The following is a 20,998-nucleotide window of genomic DNA, read 5'->3' on the forward strand; positions in this document are numbered from 1 at the left end:
AAGGACCACAAGTAATGTTCTGAGATATAATAAAAACAATGTATATGACATACAAAATTAGCACACACATTTTACATTACTATACGTTTATTATTATGTAGGGGTCCACCCATGGTAGCTGAGTGGTCAGCGGGACAGAGTGTCATACCTGTCAGCCCAGTTTCAGTTCCCTGCTGGGTCAGAGATTTTCTCCGCTCAGGGACTGGGTGTTGTGTTGTCCATATCGTCATCATTTCATCCCCACCGACACGGAAGTCACCAAAGTGGCGTCAACTCGAAAGACTTACACCAGGTGAACGGTCTACCCAATGACAGGCCCTAGCCACACGGCATTTCCATTATCTAGGAAATATAAACTATTCTGCAAGTCTTCAGATGCATATCAATCATTTTCTTGCAGTTTGCTATCAAGGGAAGGTTGAAAACGTGTTTGAAACCTGATACTTACATTGTCTGTAATCAGATAGGCCACAAGACACTACAATATATATATATATATATATATATATATATATATATATATATATATATATATAATGTGTGTGTGTGTGTGTGTGTGTGTCTGTTGTTCACAGCAGTTATTACTTCAAATTAGAAGTTTCTTTTTGTTTGTGGAACTTAACTAATGCCTTCTGTTCATTACTGTTACGATTCATTCATTTCGTCATATGATGAAGAGGTAATACTGGCATAGACGTAGAGCTTTTAGAGAGAATAAAATCAATTTTGAAAAAATGGTACTTAGCACGTTTAGAATGTAAGGCCTTCAAATATGATTGATGCTAGAATAGAACCGTTAAGTCAATGAGGGGTACTTTCTTTCGTGTCCAGGTATTGGCGTTACGAGTGCAGTGCCTTGAGAAAATGGCGTGAAATCAACAAAAAAGTTCTTGTCTGTTGGAATATGCGACAACTTCCATTTATGTGGAAAGATTAATTTTCATAATGTGAGAGTGTGGGACACTGAAACCACTCAAGACATTGTGGTTCATGAACGAAATTCTCTGAAGATTAATGTTTTCAGTACACTGTCAAAGACGAAACTGTGTGGTCCGCTTTTCATCAGTGATGAGACCGTTATAGATATCTCTTACCCTGACGTATTGCATTTGTGAGAATTTCGACAAACCACAGGTGTAAACTAGCCCGCATCCGTAGAGAATACATGTGCACTGTGGGTAACGCTAAATGAGCTAGAATGAATAGGCAGCCAGACCAGATATTGGATTTCTTGGCTACAAACAAACTTTAAAAATGAACCTTTTCAGGACCAACTGATAAAAATATCCGAGTATGCCACTTAAACATAGAAGGCATTAACCGAGCTAAAAGCTAGTATCTATCTAAAATCCTTGTAGATAATGATATGGACTAAGTTCTAATCCAGAAAACACATGTTCCAACTGTGGAAGACCTGCATAGAAGAGGTAGGATCCATGGTTGCGATCTTATGGATGCTATGTATCACAGTGTGTATGGTGTTGCCACCTATGTGAGGAGCAATATCGAGCCTGCTCGTCTCATTTCCACAAATACAGAAAATGAGATCCATTTTGTCTCTACGCTATTGGAGGAGTCCATTATAAATAATATTTACAAGCCACCAAATGTGCCATGGCCACTGGATGTTCTGCCAATTACTGCCCACCCATCGATTTATGCTGCAGATTTTAATGGTCACCACAGTCACTGGAAATATGCACGTGACATTCAACGCTGAAAATAAAAATCTATACCTGGTTTATGATGCTAAGGTATTGGGTACATTGTAATTGGCCACTTGACGAAGAGATTACAACCTGGATTTCTACTTTGTGTACTGGGACTGCAGAGGGCACCCAGTGCCTATATCCAGATAAGTCATACCTAACTTTCCACACAGACAGCACAGGTCAGTAATCCTCGGTATGCGGCTCTCTGTCCCAATAGCGAGATCTGTACCACGACCCAGATGGAATTTCCGCAGGGCTGACTGGCAGAGTTTTGTTGACCACCTAGATAAATATGTCTGTTTCACTCCTCTAGAACCTAAAAACTACCCCCGATTCAAGTTACCTTCCATTCCGAAAGTGGGTGCATATCCTCGATTCGTTGGCGCTGTTCTTATTGCTGCTCATGGGTACAGAAAGAAATATATACCAGGCTGGAACGAACATTGTGAATAACTTTATGAACAGTTTAGGGAAACTGGCTGCAGCGATACTGCAGACGACTTCCTCCAAAGTCTTGACGCTGCTAGTAGATTATGATGGTGGTAGATGGTAGAAAATGTAAGCGTCACACATTTAAATAGAAGGGCATGGAGTCTTCTGCATAAGCTTGGTGGAGTTTCCAATAAACCCGGGCAAAACCCTGGTATTTCAGGTAACTAAATTGCTAACCATAAAGTTGAAACCTCTAGATCAACATGCGACAAAAAACAAACTTCTAAAACAAAACAGGAACTCACCTCTCTAAAAGCTCAGTGCCCAAACGAATCAAATTTCTCCTTACCATTCACACTGACTGAATTGGATGACGCCTTGAAACAAATTAAAATGATAAAGCACCTGGTCTAGATAGTATACACCAAGAGATTCTGATAAACATGGGTGATGGTGGGATAAAAAATGGCTGGTACATTTCTTCTCCAACTAGAAAGTGGATCATTGTCTAGCGAGCTAAAGAGAAAAAAAAGTAGTGGCAGTTTCGAAACCAGGTAAACCAGCCGATCACCCTCAAAGTTTCAGACCAATTTCCCTTTTGAGCTGTACTTATAAACTCTTGGAACGGCTCTTCTATAATAGAGTTAGCAGCTTCATTCTGGAACATATACCACCTGGGGAAGCGGGTTTCGGACCACAGAGAAGTTGCTGCGGCCAGGTACTGGCGCTAACAATTCCTCATAGGCTGGTTTCCAGCAAAACGTGAAGACATCTGTCGCAATCGTAGACCTAACCACTGCATATGACACAGTCTGGAGAGAAGGGATGATATACAAATTACTAATAACAATCCGATGCCGAAAAACTGTAATTCTCATCAACACCATGATAAACAATAGATATTTACTAGGGAGAAAATTTGAGAAAGGAGAGGAAATAAGTAATGGTCTACCACAGGACTCCGTCTTTGCACCCTATTATTGAATCTATATATCTCCGATCTCCCCAATACCAGGTCAACGAAATCATGCTAAGTGGATGATATCGCTCCCGCTCGTAGAACCAAAGATCGTGAACGAGTGGAGACAGTTCTCTCAGAAAAATGGAAATGCCGTGAGGCTAGGGCCTCCCATCGGTTAGACCATTTGCCTGGTGCAAGTCTTTCGAGTTGACGCCACTTCGGCGACTTACGTGTCGATGGGGACAAAATGATGATGATAAGGACAAAACAACACCCAGTCCCTGAGGGGAGAAAATCTGCGACACAGCCTGAAATCGAACCCAGGCAGCTAGGTATGACAGTCCATCGCGCTGACCATTCAGCTATCAGGGGTGGACATTCTCATAGAAGATCTAGTCGTTATGAGCGCCCATTTTAGAAAGTGGCGACTTAACCTAGTACAAGTAAAACTAAAGTACGTACGTTCCATCTGACAAACAAACAAGGTACTGCAGAGCTCAGAGTGAATCTTAATGGTAACACTCTTTGCTGTAACAAGTACCCTAAGTACCTAGGTGTCACCCTTGAATATAGAAAACATCTTGAAAATATTGCTGCCAAGATAAAAACTCGTAACAATATTATTCAAAAATTTTGTAGAATGAGATGGGGAGTTTCAGCAGATTCCTTGCACACATCATCCATTGCGCTGGTACTCTCAGCAACCGAGTATTGCGCCCCAGTGTGGCTAAACAGCTGCCACACCAACTTGATCGACGTCCAGTTGAACAACATTATGCAATTAATAACTAGGGCAACACGACCAACTTCGATTTATTTGCATCCTCTGCTGAGCAACATATATCTACCCACAATCGGCAGAAGCGAGGCCTTGCTTAGGGAATACTGCAAGTTACAGGAGACCCTGGAATTATCCATACAGGAAGACATACGAAGTTTACGACGAAATTGACTCCGTTCGAGAAACCCACCGTTATGGAAGGAGAAGAACTAGATGCCAGTAATATTGAGGAAAGTATAATTGTGAAACTGCTGGCACAGTAATCGATAGGAAACTGTGGGTCAAATTGAACAGAGCTCGCACTGGGCATGGGCAATGTGCAGACTCTCTTTACAAATGGGGTGCTACAGAGTCTTTGGTTTGTGACTGTGGAGCTCCGAAACAGACAATCAAACACATTAGAGATGAATGCCCCTTGAGTTCCTACCAAGGGAGTTGGAGCGACCTCACTAAAGCTGATAACATGGATCTTATATAAACTAGAAACCTAGATATTGACATTTAGTTAGTTTTATATGTAGTTCTGCATTTTCATATTCCCATTATATGTAGTATTACTAACGTTAAATACCTGTAATTTTAAACTGCATGTGAGCCTTATGGATAAATACATATCCACAAATGACTGCTGTTTCTGAGAATGTAATCATCCAACATGGTGGAGTATCTATTTTGATCGGTACTCAAACGACTAACTTCCAAGTAACTGGGTTATGCGTAGTGGTAAGGATGATGTGGCTCGGTACCCTTGGCCCTACACCTAACACCTTGCGATTTTTTCCTTTGAGGGTACTTTAAGAAGGATTTTTACGTACTACCACTGCCAATAACACTGGAACAGCTCAGAGAACGCATCATTGTTGCTGCAATGACCACTGACAGGAATTTTCCACGTAAGGTATCTAATGAAATTCACTAGAGCTTGAAAGGTGTATTGTGTGTTCAGAGGGGACTCATGAAACATTTATAGAGAACAAGATCCAAACTTGGCAAATTTATAACTCTGTTCATGCATCACTCATATTCGTAGAGGTAATACTTTAGAGAATATTGGGCTTTGAAAATGGACTAGTCATTTACAGCAGCTCTGTATTACTAATGTTTCTGATGCTATGAGACTGAGGTTGTGTGCATATTATTAAAGTTTAGTGATATGATAAGAATAAATATTTTAAATTATTATTGTATAGTTTATTGGTGGCTGTCTGTGAATGGTGGGTGGTGTGAGGGAAGATGATGCTTTAGACTACTTTGTGAACTTTGAACTATGACTTACGGTATTTGTGAATATTTTTCAGCGTAGTGAAATTTGTATTTCTGTAAAGTATGTGTAAGTGTGGACTTCTGTGTTGTGAAAGCCTACAGTTTTCTCAATGCAATGTGCAATATGTTGGGTGGGGTTGGGTTGTTTGGGGGAAGAGACCAAACAGCGAGATCATCAGACTCATCGGATTAGGGAAGGCAGGCGAAAGAAGTCGGCCGTGCCTTTTCAAAGGACCCATCAAGGCATTCGCCTGGAGCGATTTAGGGAAAACGGTTTTCTTATTCTGAATGGATAGTTCTTCAGTTGTTTACGTGAAGGTGTGTTTCTGCACCTGTGCATTCGATAGACCACATGAAACTAATTGCAGGTAATGTAATGTGAGACAGATTCACTGGAAGAATCCTAAGAAATGGAGTCCATCAAAAGAGAAGATAGGTTACAAAACCCTCTCGTGACAAATATTTGAGTCTGGAATGTGTTCCAAACACTCAAAGAAAAGCAGCATGTTTCGTTTCAGGTTCATTTAGTAAGCACGAAAACATCACAGAAATGCTCAGCCAACACCAGTGGCAGGTGCTGCAAGAGAGACATTCTGTATGACAGCCTGCTTTGTTACCATAAATTTCCGTGAACGTAATTAACGAACCACGGTGATCTCTCATGGTAAACCTACATTTTCAATCAGTTGGCAAGGTGTCACTAATTTCTAGTGAATTTCACCTACGTTACTGGTTCTTTTAGATTGTTGCTCTTTTTGTATGTACGTAAGTGGATACATTTGCAGCTATAAGATAACAGTAGAGTGATTTTTAATAATATTGAACAACTTAGATAGTCTCAGTATCAAGTGATAAGAAGAAATACTTGCATATACTTTTTTCCTCCCATGTGTAATAATGGGCAGAAATGTCGAGAAAAATTCTTAACTGCTGTACTGAATTGAAAGTGTGATACTAGCAACGAACAGCGACCAATTTCTTACATTGTCATCAACCCAAGACTGACAATGGTTGCTTCTGCATTCACCATGAGGAGAATTATTCGTTTAAAGGTTTTCAGTAAGATTACATTTGGGCATTGAAAAGCATCAATGGTAATAGTGACAATTTATGCCAGATTGGGACTCGAACCCAGATCTCCAGCTTCTGCTTCAGCCAGCCGAGCACACTCCTCATCCAACACAAATTACCAGGCTGCTGCACATTAATAGCATAGCGTCAACTACCCATAAACCTCTTACTTGCTACCTCGGATTCCCACTAGATATAAGAATAATTTTTCACAGAATGTGTAGAACACAAATATTTCTTGTACTGGAATGAATGCGGAAATTGCTATTGTCATTGTAGTTTCATGGTGTGGCTCTTGTTAATGGGTTACTGTTCTGTGAGTACTGTTCCTTACCAGAGTTTGTAGTAAACAGGTAATATGAATTCGAGATCTGTTAAGATTTCGTGATTAATTAATTAAAATGAGCTCGTTTAGGCGTTGAGTGCCATTCATATTACTCATACGTAAATTTAAATGTGTTGTATACCCACTGGCTGTGCACTAATAAGAAAATGACAGACAAAACGTAGTTTTTTCTCTTCACTTTCTTGTTTGAGTAAAATATGCAGATTTTAACGATATTTATATTCTTCTCTCTGAAAAGAATTTATAAATTACCTTTCTAGTTCTTTGTTATCTTAATGTGTAATCAGAAATCACAACCGAAATACCAGGAGAAATAGTTTAAATGGCTCTGAGCACTATGGGAACATCCGAGGTCATCAGTCTCCCAGAACTTAGAACTACTTAAACCTAACTAACCTAAGGACATCACACACACCCATACCCGAGGCAGGATTCGAACCTGCGACCGTAGCGGTCGCGCGGTTCCAGACTGAAGCGCCTAGAACCGCTCGGCCACACTGGCCGGCATACCAGGAGAACAATACATATTAGTGGAACATTTTATTAAAATTTCTGTTCGCGTACTGGTTGTTCAGTCACTGATATGACTGACTTCCGCTGTGTAGTACGATCTACAGGGTGGTCCCGAATTCATGGTACAAACTTTAATGGTAGGTACAGGACATTGTAACAAGGATTTATTGTATAGGAATGTATAGTCGCAGGTGACGCGGTGAGGCGTAAACAGGGGAAAGAGAAATGGAGTGATCGGTTGGTGTCACTGCCGGTAGAGGGCAGTAGATGAACATGATGTATCGCAGTAGGGACAAGCGCCATTCACAATTGTGCTGCCGTAGACGATGGGTGACTTTACGTATGCAGAAAAAGCAGACATGCATTACATGTACGGCCGTGCAAATGGTAACGCCAGAGCTGCGTTACGAATGTATCGCGCGGAGTATCCTAATCGACGAATGCCGGATCATAGAATTTTTCAACGGTTACATCGTCAACTTTGTGAAACAGGTACGTTCGACGTCAACAGACATGACGCTGGTCGATTAAGAGCTGTACGCACTCCAAGACTGGAAGAACGCATCTTGAACATAGTGGCTGATAGACCCGAGTCAAGCACAAGAACTGTTGCGCGTGACGTACATGTGAGTCATCAGACTGTATGCAGAGTGTTAAATGAAAATCGCTTACACCCCTTCCATTTTCAAAAAGTACAAGCATTGAATCCGGCAGATTATCCTCTTCGCGTGAACTTCTGCCAGTGGTTGTTGCAGCAATGTGCGTTGCAGCCGGATTTCGTAGGTCATGTGCTATTTACAGATGAAGCGACATTTTCACGCGAGGGTGTCTTTAATGCGCACAATTCCCATGTGTGGGCAACAGATAATCCACATGCAACGCGTCCACATGCGTATCAACAACGTTTCGGTATTAATGTGTGGGCTGGTATTGTGAACGACTTTTTGATTGGGCCATACTTACTACCCACGCGACTCTGTGGCGAAAGCTATCTTATTTTTCTGCAAGAAGTGTTACCAGAACTGCTGCAAGATGTTCCGCTCGCCATTCGTAACCGCATGTGGTTTCAGCACGATGGAGCGCCAGCACACTTCAGCACTGCTGTACGGAATTACCTGAATGCCACGTTTGGTGCTAGATGGATTGGGCGTGGTGGACCAGTCCCTTGGCCACCCCGATCTCCTGATTTCTCTTGCCTCGATTACTTTTTATGGGGACATCTTAAGAGTCTTGTTTATGAGACTCCAGTTGACTCAGATGAGGATCTCGTTGCTCGCATATCTGTAGCTGCTGCAGGTGTGCGTGAAATACCAGGCATCTTTGAACGTGTACGCCAATCGCTGCACCGACGCTGTCAAGCATGTATCGCTCATGGTGGACGCAATTTTGAACACTTACTGTAAACATGACACTTGTCAACAACGATTTCAATAAAATCTTTCGTTTTCCTTTCGGCCGTTATTTCCCCTGTTTACGCCTCACCGCGTCACCTGGGACTATACATTCCTATACAATATATCCTTGTTACAATGTCCTGCACCTACCATTAAAGTTTGTACCATGAATTCGGGACCACCCTGTATATGCAGGGATAGAATTGAGTAAGCAGTTTTATCCAACGCAAAATTTAGTCAAGTTAAAACATTTCTAAGAACGCTTATGGTAAGATTAAGATTTGTCAACAAGCATTCAGAGGTTATGAATAGCTATTTGCAATGAGCATTGGACCATATCAAAATGATGGTACTATTTGAGAACTAACCTGAAACCCACGCTTATGAGTGACGTGACTGATGTGTGACTGATTCTATGTTCCTTTATACCTTATGTGAGTGCTTATGATAACGTTATCAAGTATTTAGTATCAGAGGCAGTGAAGATTATGTTGTTAGTCGTAATTGGTGTTGCAGTTGGTATATTTGGGTGTAGACTGTAGCTATTAGTAGTAACACATTTTGCCAGATTACAAAGATTTTTTTGCAAAACAAATAAACTTTGCAGAAGGTGTAAAATCAGTAGTTAAAATTAAAAATACTATATGTACAAAACAATGCTGAAAGAAGTCCAAAGAAATCTGATTCAGAAACGTAACTAATTGTGAAACCGGTGAATGTGTGCTAGTATCACACCTATATAACTTGAAAGGAAAGTAATCTAGTGACTAGCCTAGTTAATATAAGAATTTAGTAGAGCACTCTACAAGAGCTAGTACATTATTTGACTAAGGATTGGTTATGTAAGCATTATATTTATATTTTTTCAGTGTGTTGCATATATGAAGAAATCTACCTGTGAGGGAGGAGGTAATGAAGCATATGAACAGAACGTAAGAGGAGCAAGGCAAATAACTTTTACATGAAAGAAGCCATATGCTGGACTTTTGAGGTGAAGGTACACTAAGGTATCGATGCCAATCACGTTCCAGATGTTTGCCCAAGGCATATGTCTAACAGCAGCCAATTCTGTTAAGATGAATCATTGTAAACTCAGTGATACTACTCAGTGTTTCATTCATAGCTTGCTAAATATCTATTGCCATGCAATCAGAAACTGTGAAAACGAAGGCAAGGAATTAATATTTGCCAATGTTGGCAATCATGCTCAATTAACAACCTCTCATGTAAATTTCTTGCTTATCACACAAATTTTATATCTGTTATTGTGTCTAATGTATATTTATACAGTTAGCTAAGTTCTTGAGCAAATCCACAGTGCCAATATTATGTGAATTAGTCTTTCACGAGCCACAGTTGCTAGCCTTGGTTAACTCTTACACAGCTATATACTCTACCTGAACCAAATGATTTTTTATGTGTATGTTTTGTTTCAACAGTTATGAGATTACACAGGCAATAATTTACTGATTCATTCTAGTTACATTAACTATGACTATTTGAGATACAAGGTGCCAAAACACCATGATTAAGTAAAGTACTCATCTCAGTGTAAAATTTGAGGCAGTAAATATACAGTTACCTGACTAAAGGCTCAATAACTGCAGGATATTTGACCCTGAGTTTGCTGGAGAAATTATATCTTACAATTCATGAGTGCTGCACTTCTGACATCATAGTCACAATAAGGCCATATTTGGAATTTGTTTTCTACTGTTCCATTTTAACAATTTTTGGATAATTACACTCAATTGAGAATGATTACATTCACTTATGTCGTCATAGACATAGTGAGATCATGACTTAGATTATTTCTTACATATTTCACTTTAAGAATTAATATGTGCCTTTTGCATTAAACGCTTTAAAATTTAACCATTTTTTGCTAAACTTTATATATAATTGCCTCAGACCAAATTGTCATCCCATCTTCAACATAAGTAACATTATTCATCATATTGTCTACATCTCTAATATGATCATTCCTGTGTAGATTCTATATTAATATCAACATTCAGGCCATAAGAGGTCATGGCTCTGTTACAGATATTCTGGAAATCTACTGCATTAACACTTTATCATTCATCACTGTTACATATTGTGGAGTTTGTTTCAGTGTTTGATGATCTTGAACTGTGTTAACTCTTGCGCTACTTGGTGAATGAGAACCATATTCCGCTTTTTAGGATGGTGTATAGAAACAGCTTGGTGTGTGTTCCAGTAATTAATTCGCAGAAAACATCCTAAGTCTCCTCTCCAGTTCCATGTCAGCACAGTGAAAGTTGCCTTTATATTTTAAAACGTCCATATATTCGGTTTCTGTGTGTTGACTATGCACCTGTAGGTGTTATCTCTGAACCCACTGATCAACCTCCATACGACTGCTATGGTAGTTTTCTACGGTGGTGATCTTTGAGGCAAGTGTGACCTCCTATATGAACAGCAATGGCGTTTGGACCTAAGCATAGCCCCATGTTTTGAATGAGGGAAAAAAAACAGTTCTTGTTCATTCTACTCTGCCTGAGTTTGTGCTAGGGTGAAGGCAGGTGTATTTTGATTATGGTGTGTTACAGTGCGCGATTAAATGTGTTTATATTTAAACTACGCAGAGACAGATGAGGATGGTATGACAGAGAACGCTGAGTATAAAAGCAGCATTACTCAAGTGCTTCAGAAAATAATAAATCACTGTTTATGCAACAATAGCGGATGGGATGGTAGCATTTTCTTACAGTTACATGTTTCTGAGCCATATTAAATTAGCGAGATTTCTTAGGCTCTGATGCTGACTGCACACCAGAGAGGGACTTGTGGCGATCATCAGGTGGGGCAGAGTCTGTTCTGTTTATGACTTGTATTTAGGATTAGCAAACGTGCAGGAGACCAACTACATTTCCATCCTTATCCTGTGTTTTGTGATAACATGGCATTACCAGTACACAACGATGAAGTATCATAAACATGTTAATAAATGAACACATGGTCTTGCAAACATATCAAGCTGAAGATGTGAATGCTATATTTATATGGGACTGGAAAATTGGAAACTTTTATGTGTTCTTTTGTGACAACCGAAAGTAGCAAAATAAGTACACATGTATACCCTTTTACAGACACCATGCAGTGGCCAGAGTAACGTTGATTATGTTGCTCAGATAATGGTAAAAAATCCACTGACCACAGGACCTATTACTACTTAATTTATAAAATAACATCTTATTAGAACCTATCTTAGAAATGAATGAAGTAGTGTGTTAAAAAAATAGCATGTGGGTCCCATTTAATCAATGCCACAGACCTCACTCAATCATCAACCAGACCTTACTCTGAAGAACAAATGTGACAGATATCTGTTAAGGACTAGATGCTACTACGATTAGGCGTATCACAAACGGAAAATTCTGAGGCCTTGTCTCACTTACCTAAACAGCTAACAGTTGTTATACTTTGAAAAGACAATCAATAGTTATGTAAGGGTTTGAGCGCTGATCTATAAAACTCTACGCTTACCGTCGAAAACCTGAGTTGTTGAATCCTGGAGTACTTTCAAGCAAATATTTTGTCCCTGGTCATCAATGCAGATGCTGTCTCTGTTGCTCACACGACTCCAGTAACATGTGCAGACGTCACCACCACCACATACACAGGAAACCTCTTTTGCTGAAAGTTGTAATTTATACTTTTACATGTCGTTTGTGCCATGATATATGATGTCATACACAAAGATATAGACAATTTAAAACTTAACAAATACATGTATAATGCCACTTAGTAGTGTGCATGTATAAATGACAAAAAATTTTTGTTGTGTACAATGGGATTTTGTGTACACACATTTATAAAAAAGGTAACCAAGAATCTCAAGTGATCTCACTACTCTAGGACCACATCTGTCACCTACAGATGCCTAATTCAAGACAGTAGTGTGGGTCCTACCAGGAGAAATTTTGTGATAAGTAACTAAAAACTAACATTTCAGACCAGTTTTAGAATTCAAAGACCATAACACGGTATTTAAGGTTTAATTGTCAACTGAAACAATTTTACTGCTACAGTTCATAATTAGATAAAAAAAAATACTAGGATTAAAACCTCTAATGTATTTAACTCTGTATGTAAGGATCGATATAAACTACTACGTCTTTGATAAGAAGAATCTGTTGATTCTTTTCCATACAAAAATATGTATTTAAGATTTTAAAAGAGTTTTGGAAAGTGAATAAAGGGTGTTACAAAAAGGTACGGCCAAACTTTCAGGAAACATTCCTCACACACAAAGAAAGAAAAGATGTTATGTGGACATGTGTCCGGAAACGCTTAACTTCCATGTTAGAGCTCATTTTAGTTTCGTCAGTATGTACTGTACTTCCTAGATTCACTGCTAGTTGGCCCAATTGAAGGAAGGTAATGTTGATTTCGGTGCTTGTGCTGACATGCGACTCATTGCTCTACAGTACTAGCACCAAGCACATCAGTACGTAGCGTCAACAGGTTAGTGTTCATCACGAACGTGATTTTGCATTCAGTGCAATGTTTACAAAATCGAAGTTGGCAGATGCCCATTTGACGTATGGATTAGCACGGGGCAACAGCCGTGGCGCGGTACGTTTGTATCGAGACAGATTTCCAGAACGAAGGTGTCCCGACAGGAAAACGTTCGAATCAATTGATCGGCGTCTTAGGGAGCACGAAACATTCCAGCCTATGACTCGCGACTGGGGAAGACCTAGAACGACGAGGACACCTGCAATGGACGAGGCAATTCTTCGTGCAGTTGACGATAACCCTAACGTCAGCGTCAGAGAAGTTGCTGCTGTACAAGGTAACGTTGATCACGTCACTGTATGGAGAGTGCTACGGGAGAACCAGTTTTTTCCGTACCATGTACAGCGTGTGCAGCCACTATCAGCAGCTGACTGGCCTCCACGGGTACACTTCTGCGAATGGTTCATCCAACAATGTCTCAATCCTCATTTCAGTGCAAATGTTCTCTTTACGGATGAGGCTTCATTCCAACGTGATCAAATTGTAAATTTTCACAATCAACCTGTGTGGGCTGACGAGAATCCGCACGCAATTGTGCAATCACGTCATCAACAGAGATTTTCTGTGAACGTTTGGGCAGGCATTGTTGGTGATGTCTTGATTGGGCCCCATGTTCTTCCACCTACACGCAATGGAGCACGTTATCATGCTTTCATACGGGATACTCTACCTGTGCTGCTAGAACATGTGCTTTACAAGTACGACGCACCATGTGGTTCATGCACAATGGAGCTCCTGCACATTTCAGTCGAAGTGTTCGTACGCTTCTCAACAACAGATTGGTACAGGCGGACAAATTCCATGGCCTCCACGCTCTCCTGACCTCAACCCTCTTGACTTTCATTTATGGGGGGATTTGAAAGCTCTTGTCTACGCAACCCCGGTACCAAATGTAGAGACTCTTCGTGCTCCTATTGTGGACGGCTGTGATACAATACGTCATTCTCCAGGGCTGCATCAGCGCATCTGGGATTCCATGCAACGGAGGGTGGATTCATGTATCCTCGCTAACGGAGGACATTTTGAACATTTTCTGTAACAAAGTGTTTGAAGTCACGCTGGTACGTTCTGTTGCTGTGTGTTTCCATTCCATGATTAATGTGATTTCAAGAGAAGTAATAAAATGAGCTCAACATGGAAAGTAAGCGTTTCTGGACACATGTCCACATAACATGTTCTCTTTCTTTGTGTGTAAGGAATGTTTCCTGAAAGTTTAGCTGTACCTTTTTGTAACACCCTGTATATATTTGTCAATCAAATACAAGAAAACGAAGTGAATGCATCAGGAATGTTAAGTATACCTATGTTTAATTCAAATGAAATGCTTTTCGAAATAACCAACTTTAAAGAAAAAATTCTGAATAATCATATTGGGTAATAGGTTCGCTTCTACACTTCATGGTAATGAAGCTAATTCTAATATTATTATATCTTAGTTGTCTTAAACACTGCTGAGCAAAACTAAAAATTTGGGCTTGTTATCTAAAACAGACGTTCGTAATCTGTTTTTTTTATCAACTTCAGTTTTAAATATGACCTTTCTTCATTGTATTTCTTGGTTGCACTGAGAAATAGATTCTTAGAGCAATTTCGATGTCATGTAAACAAAATAGATTTCTGTTTTATTGCTGCCTTGGAAGAAATGAGGAATGAAGAAGCTGCCTTAAGATGAAATCTAATGCCACTCAAAGAGTGAGACTTTTGTTAAATACAATTTTAAAGGTTTTAATGGTTTTGCCAACTGAAGTGCTGTAGGCTCGACTGGGGGTCATTGGGAATATGATCTGACAGCACAAGGTTTCAGATGTAACTATTGACTTAATTTATCAGTTATTAACGATTAAACCCATACAAACCAATGACATGTGCATATTTTACAATTGCATTTGATTTTAAATTTTTGTGGTACAGTAAAGGCCTACATACCCCATGCACAGATTGGTAACTGCTTCTACACACACACACACACACACACACACACACACACACACACACACACACACACACACATACAAGCACAGAAACACACACACAAATGGCTAACATACTTCTGAATTTCTGTTGTATTCCTAGTTTTTCAGATAGACAAGTGGGAAATTACGAAGTCTGGATCGCCCTACTGGTTTTACTAGAACTCTGTCTCTCTCCCACATTTAGTCATTTATTTAGCTGTCTTGAATGTACAGAATATATGTTTTTACCAACAAGCTGTAGTCTCATACAACGTAATAAATACAATAATATAACTTTGTTTCATTGGCTTTCGTTATAGGCAATGAGATTAGGCACTCAGGTGTGCTCAATTTATTCCCCTGAAAGCTATGGACACTACCTATAGTCAAGCGAATTCTGATGATAATGACTCAGTTAGTGCTAACATCAGCAAGAATACAAATTCAACATGGAAAGTGTGATGGCTGAGTATCTTGTACTCCAAGAGTTGGCAGAAAGTTCGTGAGAAGGGTCCATGGAATACTGTGTATTAGCTGTTAACTATAAATAATATAGAAGTGTGTGAAAGCATGAGTTCCTCCTGGCATATAAAACTTTCAAATAACTAATGGAAAAGCAACCTGATATGATCTTCGACATCCAGAGATATTTCCACATGTGCACACCATATCAGTTTCAAGTCACAAATACAATGAGATAGGATAGTGAGTTGTACTGCTATGGCGACTCTGGTCCATCTATAATGGGATACTCCTATTACCTAGGCCGTCAGGAGCCCTTCGTATTTGAAATAAAGAAATCAGTTATCAATAATTGGAAATTATAAATAATCTCCAGTTCTTATCTTCTGCCAATCAAAGTGTGGTAATCAAAAGATAAACTTAATATGGCGAATACTGCCCAATGCTATTAACTGACAGTTGAAAGTCTATCTCCCTCTCCCCTCCTCCATACCTCTAGGCAGTCATAGTGCAGTATTAAAAATCCAAATTTATTGAGATATAGCAGTTGTGCTTTATACCACAAAACCTGTTCTTCCTCCAGCCAACCGGAGTATACAATTTAAATTACACATAAAATTACATTATGTTTCATGCACACTTCCTCCTCACTTCATATCTATCCCCCACCCAAATTAGAGTGTTGTATTAAAAATAACGCAAAATATGCGGTAAAAAGTAGTTTAACCCTCAGATCACTGTCAAAGATATTCATTATTCTTAAAAGACATTTGCTGCTGGCTTAAAATTGTGTCAAATTACATTATATATGCACAAATAGCTAACTCTGACATAATATTAAAATGGTAGTTAGGCGTTTCATGGTTTTAAATAGCATTCTAACACCACATGAATGTCAGCTACTGGATTTGTAATTAGTATTATGATGCTAGATCTACAGTGGTGTTCTAGATGAACATAAAGTGGATAGTTTAATAAGTAATACAGATGGTTTTAGGTGTGAAATATTAATTTTAAGTCTCACTGCGCTTTCAGAGTGTCAGAGATCGTATATATATAATACAATTTTATTTTGCTCGATTTTCCGTAAAGATCTTGCATATTACGATAATTGTGCCAGCTGCATGTGCGTCAGTAAGTTATACAGACAATTTTGAAGTAGCACCATACGGATAATGCGATAAATGATAAATAACTTTACTTATTTTCGAGATATCGATTCTGTTGTCTTTGCAACTGTCTATGATAGTCTCACAAGTGAAAATAAACAAACCATGTCATGCTGCTGTGGTACAACGTAATAAAACACTTATTCCTTTATAAAGTTGAATTGATAGAAACACTTTCTTCACACCTAAAATCGAACACTTTCTTCAATCCCACTTTACTAATATTGTGTTTACTTTTCTGTTAGTTATACCATGTATGTGTGTGTGTGTGTGTGTGTGTGTGTGTGTGGATGTGTGTGTGTGTGTGTGTGTGTGTGTGTGTGTGTGTGTCTTTCCACATCACACGTTTTTATTAGAAAATAATGTTATTTAAACATTCTATAAAGCCCTCAGAGATAATAGACACCATTGTTCTAATTGCAAACCTTGTAGAAATTTACTATTGTACATACCCTCTAGAGAGTCTGCGTCATTTGTAATAAAAGTTATGATCGTCATTGATTGTTGTTGTTGTGGTCTTCAGTCCAGAGACTGGTTTGATGCAGCTCTCCATGCTACAGTAGAGCGGCATGCCCTCGGGAAAAATTACGACTGTAGTTTCCCCTTGCTTTCACCCATTCACAGTACCAGCACAGTAAGACCGTTTTGGTTAGTGTTACAAGGCCAGATAATATTTATATTTTTTTCTATTATTCATTATCTTTATCTCTCGTAAAATGGTGAGAGAGAACAATTTAAATATGGAAATCTTTAATTTGAAGTTGTAGTGTGACTTACACGAAGGGCAGGTCTAATTAATTACATTCTGGCTGTAACTTGGCTTGTGTAGTTTTCTCTTAGCATATTACCTTACCTAACAAGTACTTTCTGCAGTTATAAGCCTGCTCAGATCAGTTTTATGACATCAGTTCCTTAGGTCTAACTTATAATTGCAGCAACCACCTTATCATGCTACTTGTAACTGTTTAGACGTGAAACTAGCAGTGGACTACTTACTACAGAGTTGACAATCGTATTTTTGGCACTAGTTTGACGATCATATGTGTATGTGAAAATCACATAACAATACTTAACATAAACATTGTAGTTTCTGTTAATTGCTGACGAATTCTTTAAGGGCTTTTAATCTTGTAAAGAAAACTGTGACAGTGGACAAGCATTGTAAATGTGTAAATTTGTTTAAGGTTCTGTCCATCTTATACCAAGTGTTGTATGTAGACTGAACTTTTAACTGTTTTACCTGTTGGTGACAATAAGGAACTGAACATAAAACTGCAGCCGATTTTATTTCACATGAACAGTTTGCAAAATAGCATTTACATTAAAACTTACGTTTGATAACCATATACTACTAACTTGTTATTTCTATTTTACAATAAATGTAGTTTTTAGTTCTTTATAGAGAGTTTGTGATAACCTCATTCAGTATCTCATGGCAAATAGTATATAGCTTTGAATAAAAAGTTACAGATGCCTGAACCAGTTGTAAACAGTCTGTAAACAATTTCTGGTAAGTCAGTAATGCAAATATAGTAATTCAGATTATTTGACGTATTTTTTAATAAATGTTTAGGATACTTTTCAGTTCAGTCAAGATAGGCATACACTATGAATGACTATTTTATTTAAATAGAAATGTTCAAATGTGTGGGAAACCTTATGGGACTTAACTGCTAAGGTCATCAGTCCCTAAGCTTACACACTACTTAACCTAAATTATCCTAAGGACAAATGGACGCACCCATGCCCGAGTGAGCACTTGAACCTCCGCCGGGATCAGCCGCACAATTTTAATACAGTGCTCTCACTTGGGAAGAAGAGAGGGAGGTAGAAAACTATGCAGTTTATATAATGCATATCTTTGACTTCAGTGTCATTTTAATATTGTGCCAGAGGCATATAAGGGTATGTAAAATGCATGTCATTGAACTACACCTTGACTGGTGGGAGTAGAGTGGGATGTAAATCGCAAACGGTCTATTCCCTCGACTTGTAACCTTCATTTTTTTTTCACAAATTTTCCAAAGTCATAGAGTTGCTGCTTTTGGTGAGTACGATACTTTTAGTTTTAAGTGTCATTAATTTGATTCCCAAAATCCATATTCAAATTTGAATAATTTGTGCATGCTCTGTTATTTCTCGTACCAGCACTCGTGTTATATCGGACACGAACGTAAACAAACTAGGAGTTCTGGCTGTCGAGGGGCGAACAGGGGTGTGGGGGGACAAGCCACGCCTCTCTCTCACACACGTCCGTGTGCTGTGCTTCTGAGAAGGCATATCTGACGTAATAATGGACATACGGATAGCTGATTCCATCTGGTGTAGTGAGAGTCGTATTCAAACCCTGTGACAGAGCAACACCGCTCTCAGCACTCACTTCAAAATAAGAAAGGAAATAACTAGCAATCCCAACTCAACGCAAAGCGAAGCAGAAAACTCATTCGGTAAAGGCTATTGCGCAATTATTAGCTGAAGTTGGTAGTGTCGTTAACGTGGTTGTTCACGCCTGAACCTAATCGGTATCTTACGCAACCTCTCTACTTATGACTGCCACGTAGAAGCGTCCGATCATACCCTGACTGCAATGAGGAATTGTACTGTTGGTGTGTGTGTGTGTGCGTGCGTGTACGTTTGTATGTGCGCGAGAGATTTTCGTGTTACGATTTATATCTTATGCTGACATGCGAAAAAGGTAGCTAAAGCAACCACCTTCTCTCTCTCTATCTCTCTCTCTCTCTCGCTCTCGCTCTTTCTCTAGATCTTAAACGCTTGCGATTACATTCTCCAGGAATATATCAAACTCTTTCCGTGCATAAGAAGGGTGCTGTTCTAGTAACTATTTATTTCTGTTGCCCTCTGTGTTTTGTTTGATATAATATCTTACGAAGTATATGAATTATTAACAAAATTTTGCAATACGTTCGATGTTATCAGACGAAGTTGCCTTTTTTTGGCACCGGCAATGGAATCTTTTGCCGGCCACCACTGATAGAAACCTACCTTATGCAAACGAATATCATCCCTTACACATTTTAAAAGGGTTCCAGTCTTACGCAATGGTAAAAAAAACACATTTTACATCAACTTTCGAGAGAATACTATCAGCCCTGTGGGAAATGTTTCCCCAGGAAGGAAAAATGCTATTATAGACATTGGTGGCACCTCGGTGTTATCATCACTCACCCGATTCATGGCTGGTAATGCCACAGTGCATATCCCATCTGTCTCGCACTATAAACATTCTGACGAAAGAATACAAATCAGTATGAGTCGGGTCCCTATACGTGGCGTGTCCCAATCGCCATTGACTTTCCTCACGGGTAACACATCGAGGAAGGGAATGTAGCAATTTTTTCCATCTCGATCGTGAAACGATTATTCAAAACGACTAGGTTCACATGTCCTAAAAATGGTTTAAATTTTAATTCCCATGAGGTCTAGATATCTGAAGGAACGCGCAGGGTTCAATGTCGCGAACTCCAGGGTATTTTCCTCATATGCTTTGTAAACAATCAGCAATAACAGGTGACGACGAGCTCCCCATCAGTCTGTTTATAGTCGTGTTCACTGTATAAACAGTGAGTAAAGGTCAAGTCAGATCGAAATAGGTTCTTTATCTCAACATCAAAGAAACCGGAATTAAACATAAATAATCGGGTAGTGAAACGAGTCCGAGAGAAACCACATCAAATCTTTTGAAAATATCAGAGACATTCAAACACAATTCCTTTAATTGGCTTAAAAGACTTGCCCAATTCATACGACTGTGCACTCACCGACCCACTAGCGGGCTCACCAGAATAGCAGAGTAATTTGATGCCTGAAGTCGGAGCATCAATGTTAGAGTCAATTAGCTTCAGAGCAATCCTTTCCTTGTGGGTCTTCTGAACATCATATAATGTAACGGAGACAATACGATAAAAATTAAGACTCTTGACAGTCTCTTGAGAAAAGGAAATTTTCTTCACAAGGTAGTTAGTCTTTCACTGAAAACTATCTGTCGAGTCAGCAAATGTTCTACATTAGGCAGAATCAGATTGTGAACACCCCATCTTTTGAACGTAATCCTGTTTGTCCATCTAAATTGGAACAGTGCCCTTGTCTGCAGGTAAGATGAGTATTGGGATCCACCCTGAGTGAACGCAAAGGAGTCATTCCAGCCGTTGGTCAGTTACTCTTGGGTGAACGTGCCCCAGCCAACATACGATATGCTTTTCTACTAATCTTATTGGCAGCATCAAGAGGTACACTGAAAACAGGCTGTTCGACTGAACATATAAAATCAACAAACAGTAAAGTTCTGAGTGTAGATCCAAAACTAAATCCTTTCCCTAAGACAGCTAAAGCTGCGTGGTCGAAAATTTCCTGCGTGAGACTGATCACAAAACGGGGAA

General features: G+C 39.2%; 1 protein-coding gene across 1 annotated transcript in view; it reads right to left on the reverse strand.

Annotated features, from left to right (window-relative positions):
• LOC124613431 overlaps nucleotides 1-20,998 on the reverse strand; it is a 215,021-nt gene that overhangs the window by 147,020 nt on the left and 47,003 nt on the right. The window contains exon 4 of the mRNA XM_047142169.1: nucleotides 11,984-12,133. Coding sequence (XP_046998125.1) covers nucleotides 11,984-12,133 — 150 coding nt within the window. The remainder of the gene's footprint in view (nucleotides 1-11,983; nucleotides 12,134-20,998) is intronic.

Source organism: Schistocerca americana, chromosome 1, assembly GCF_021461395.2.
Source record: "Schistocerca americana isolate TAMUIC-IGC-003095 chromosome 1, iqSchAmer2.1, whole genome shotgun sequence".
NCBI classification, from domain to species: Eukaryota; Metazoa; Arthropoda; class Insecta; order Orthoptera; family Acrididae; genus Schistocerca; species Schistocerca americana.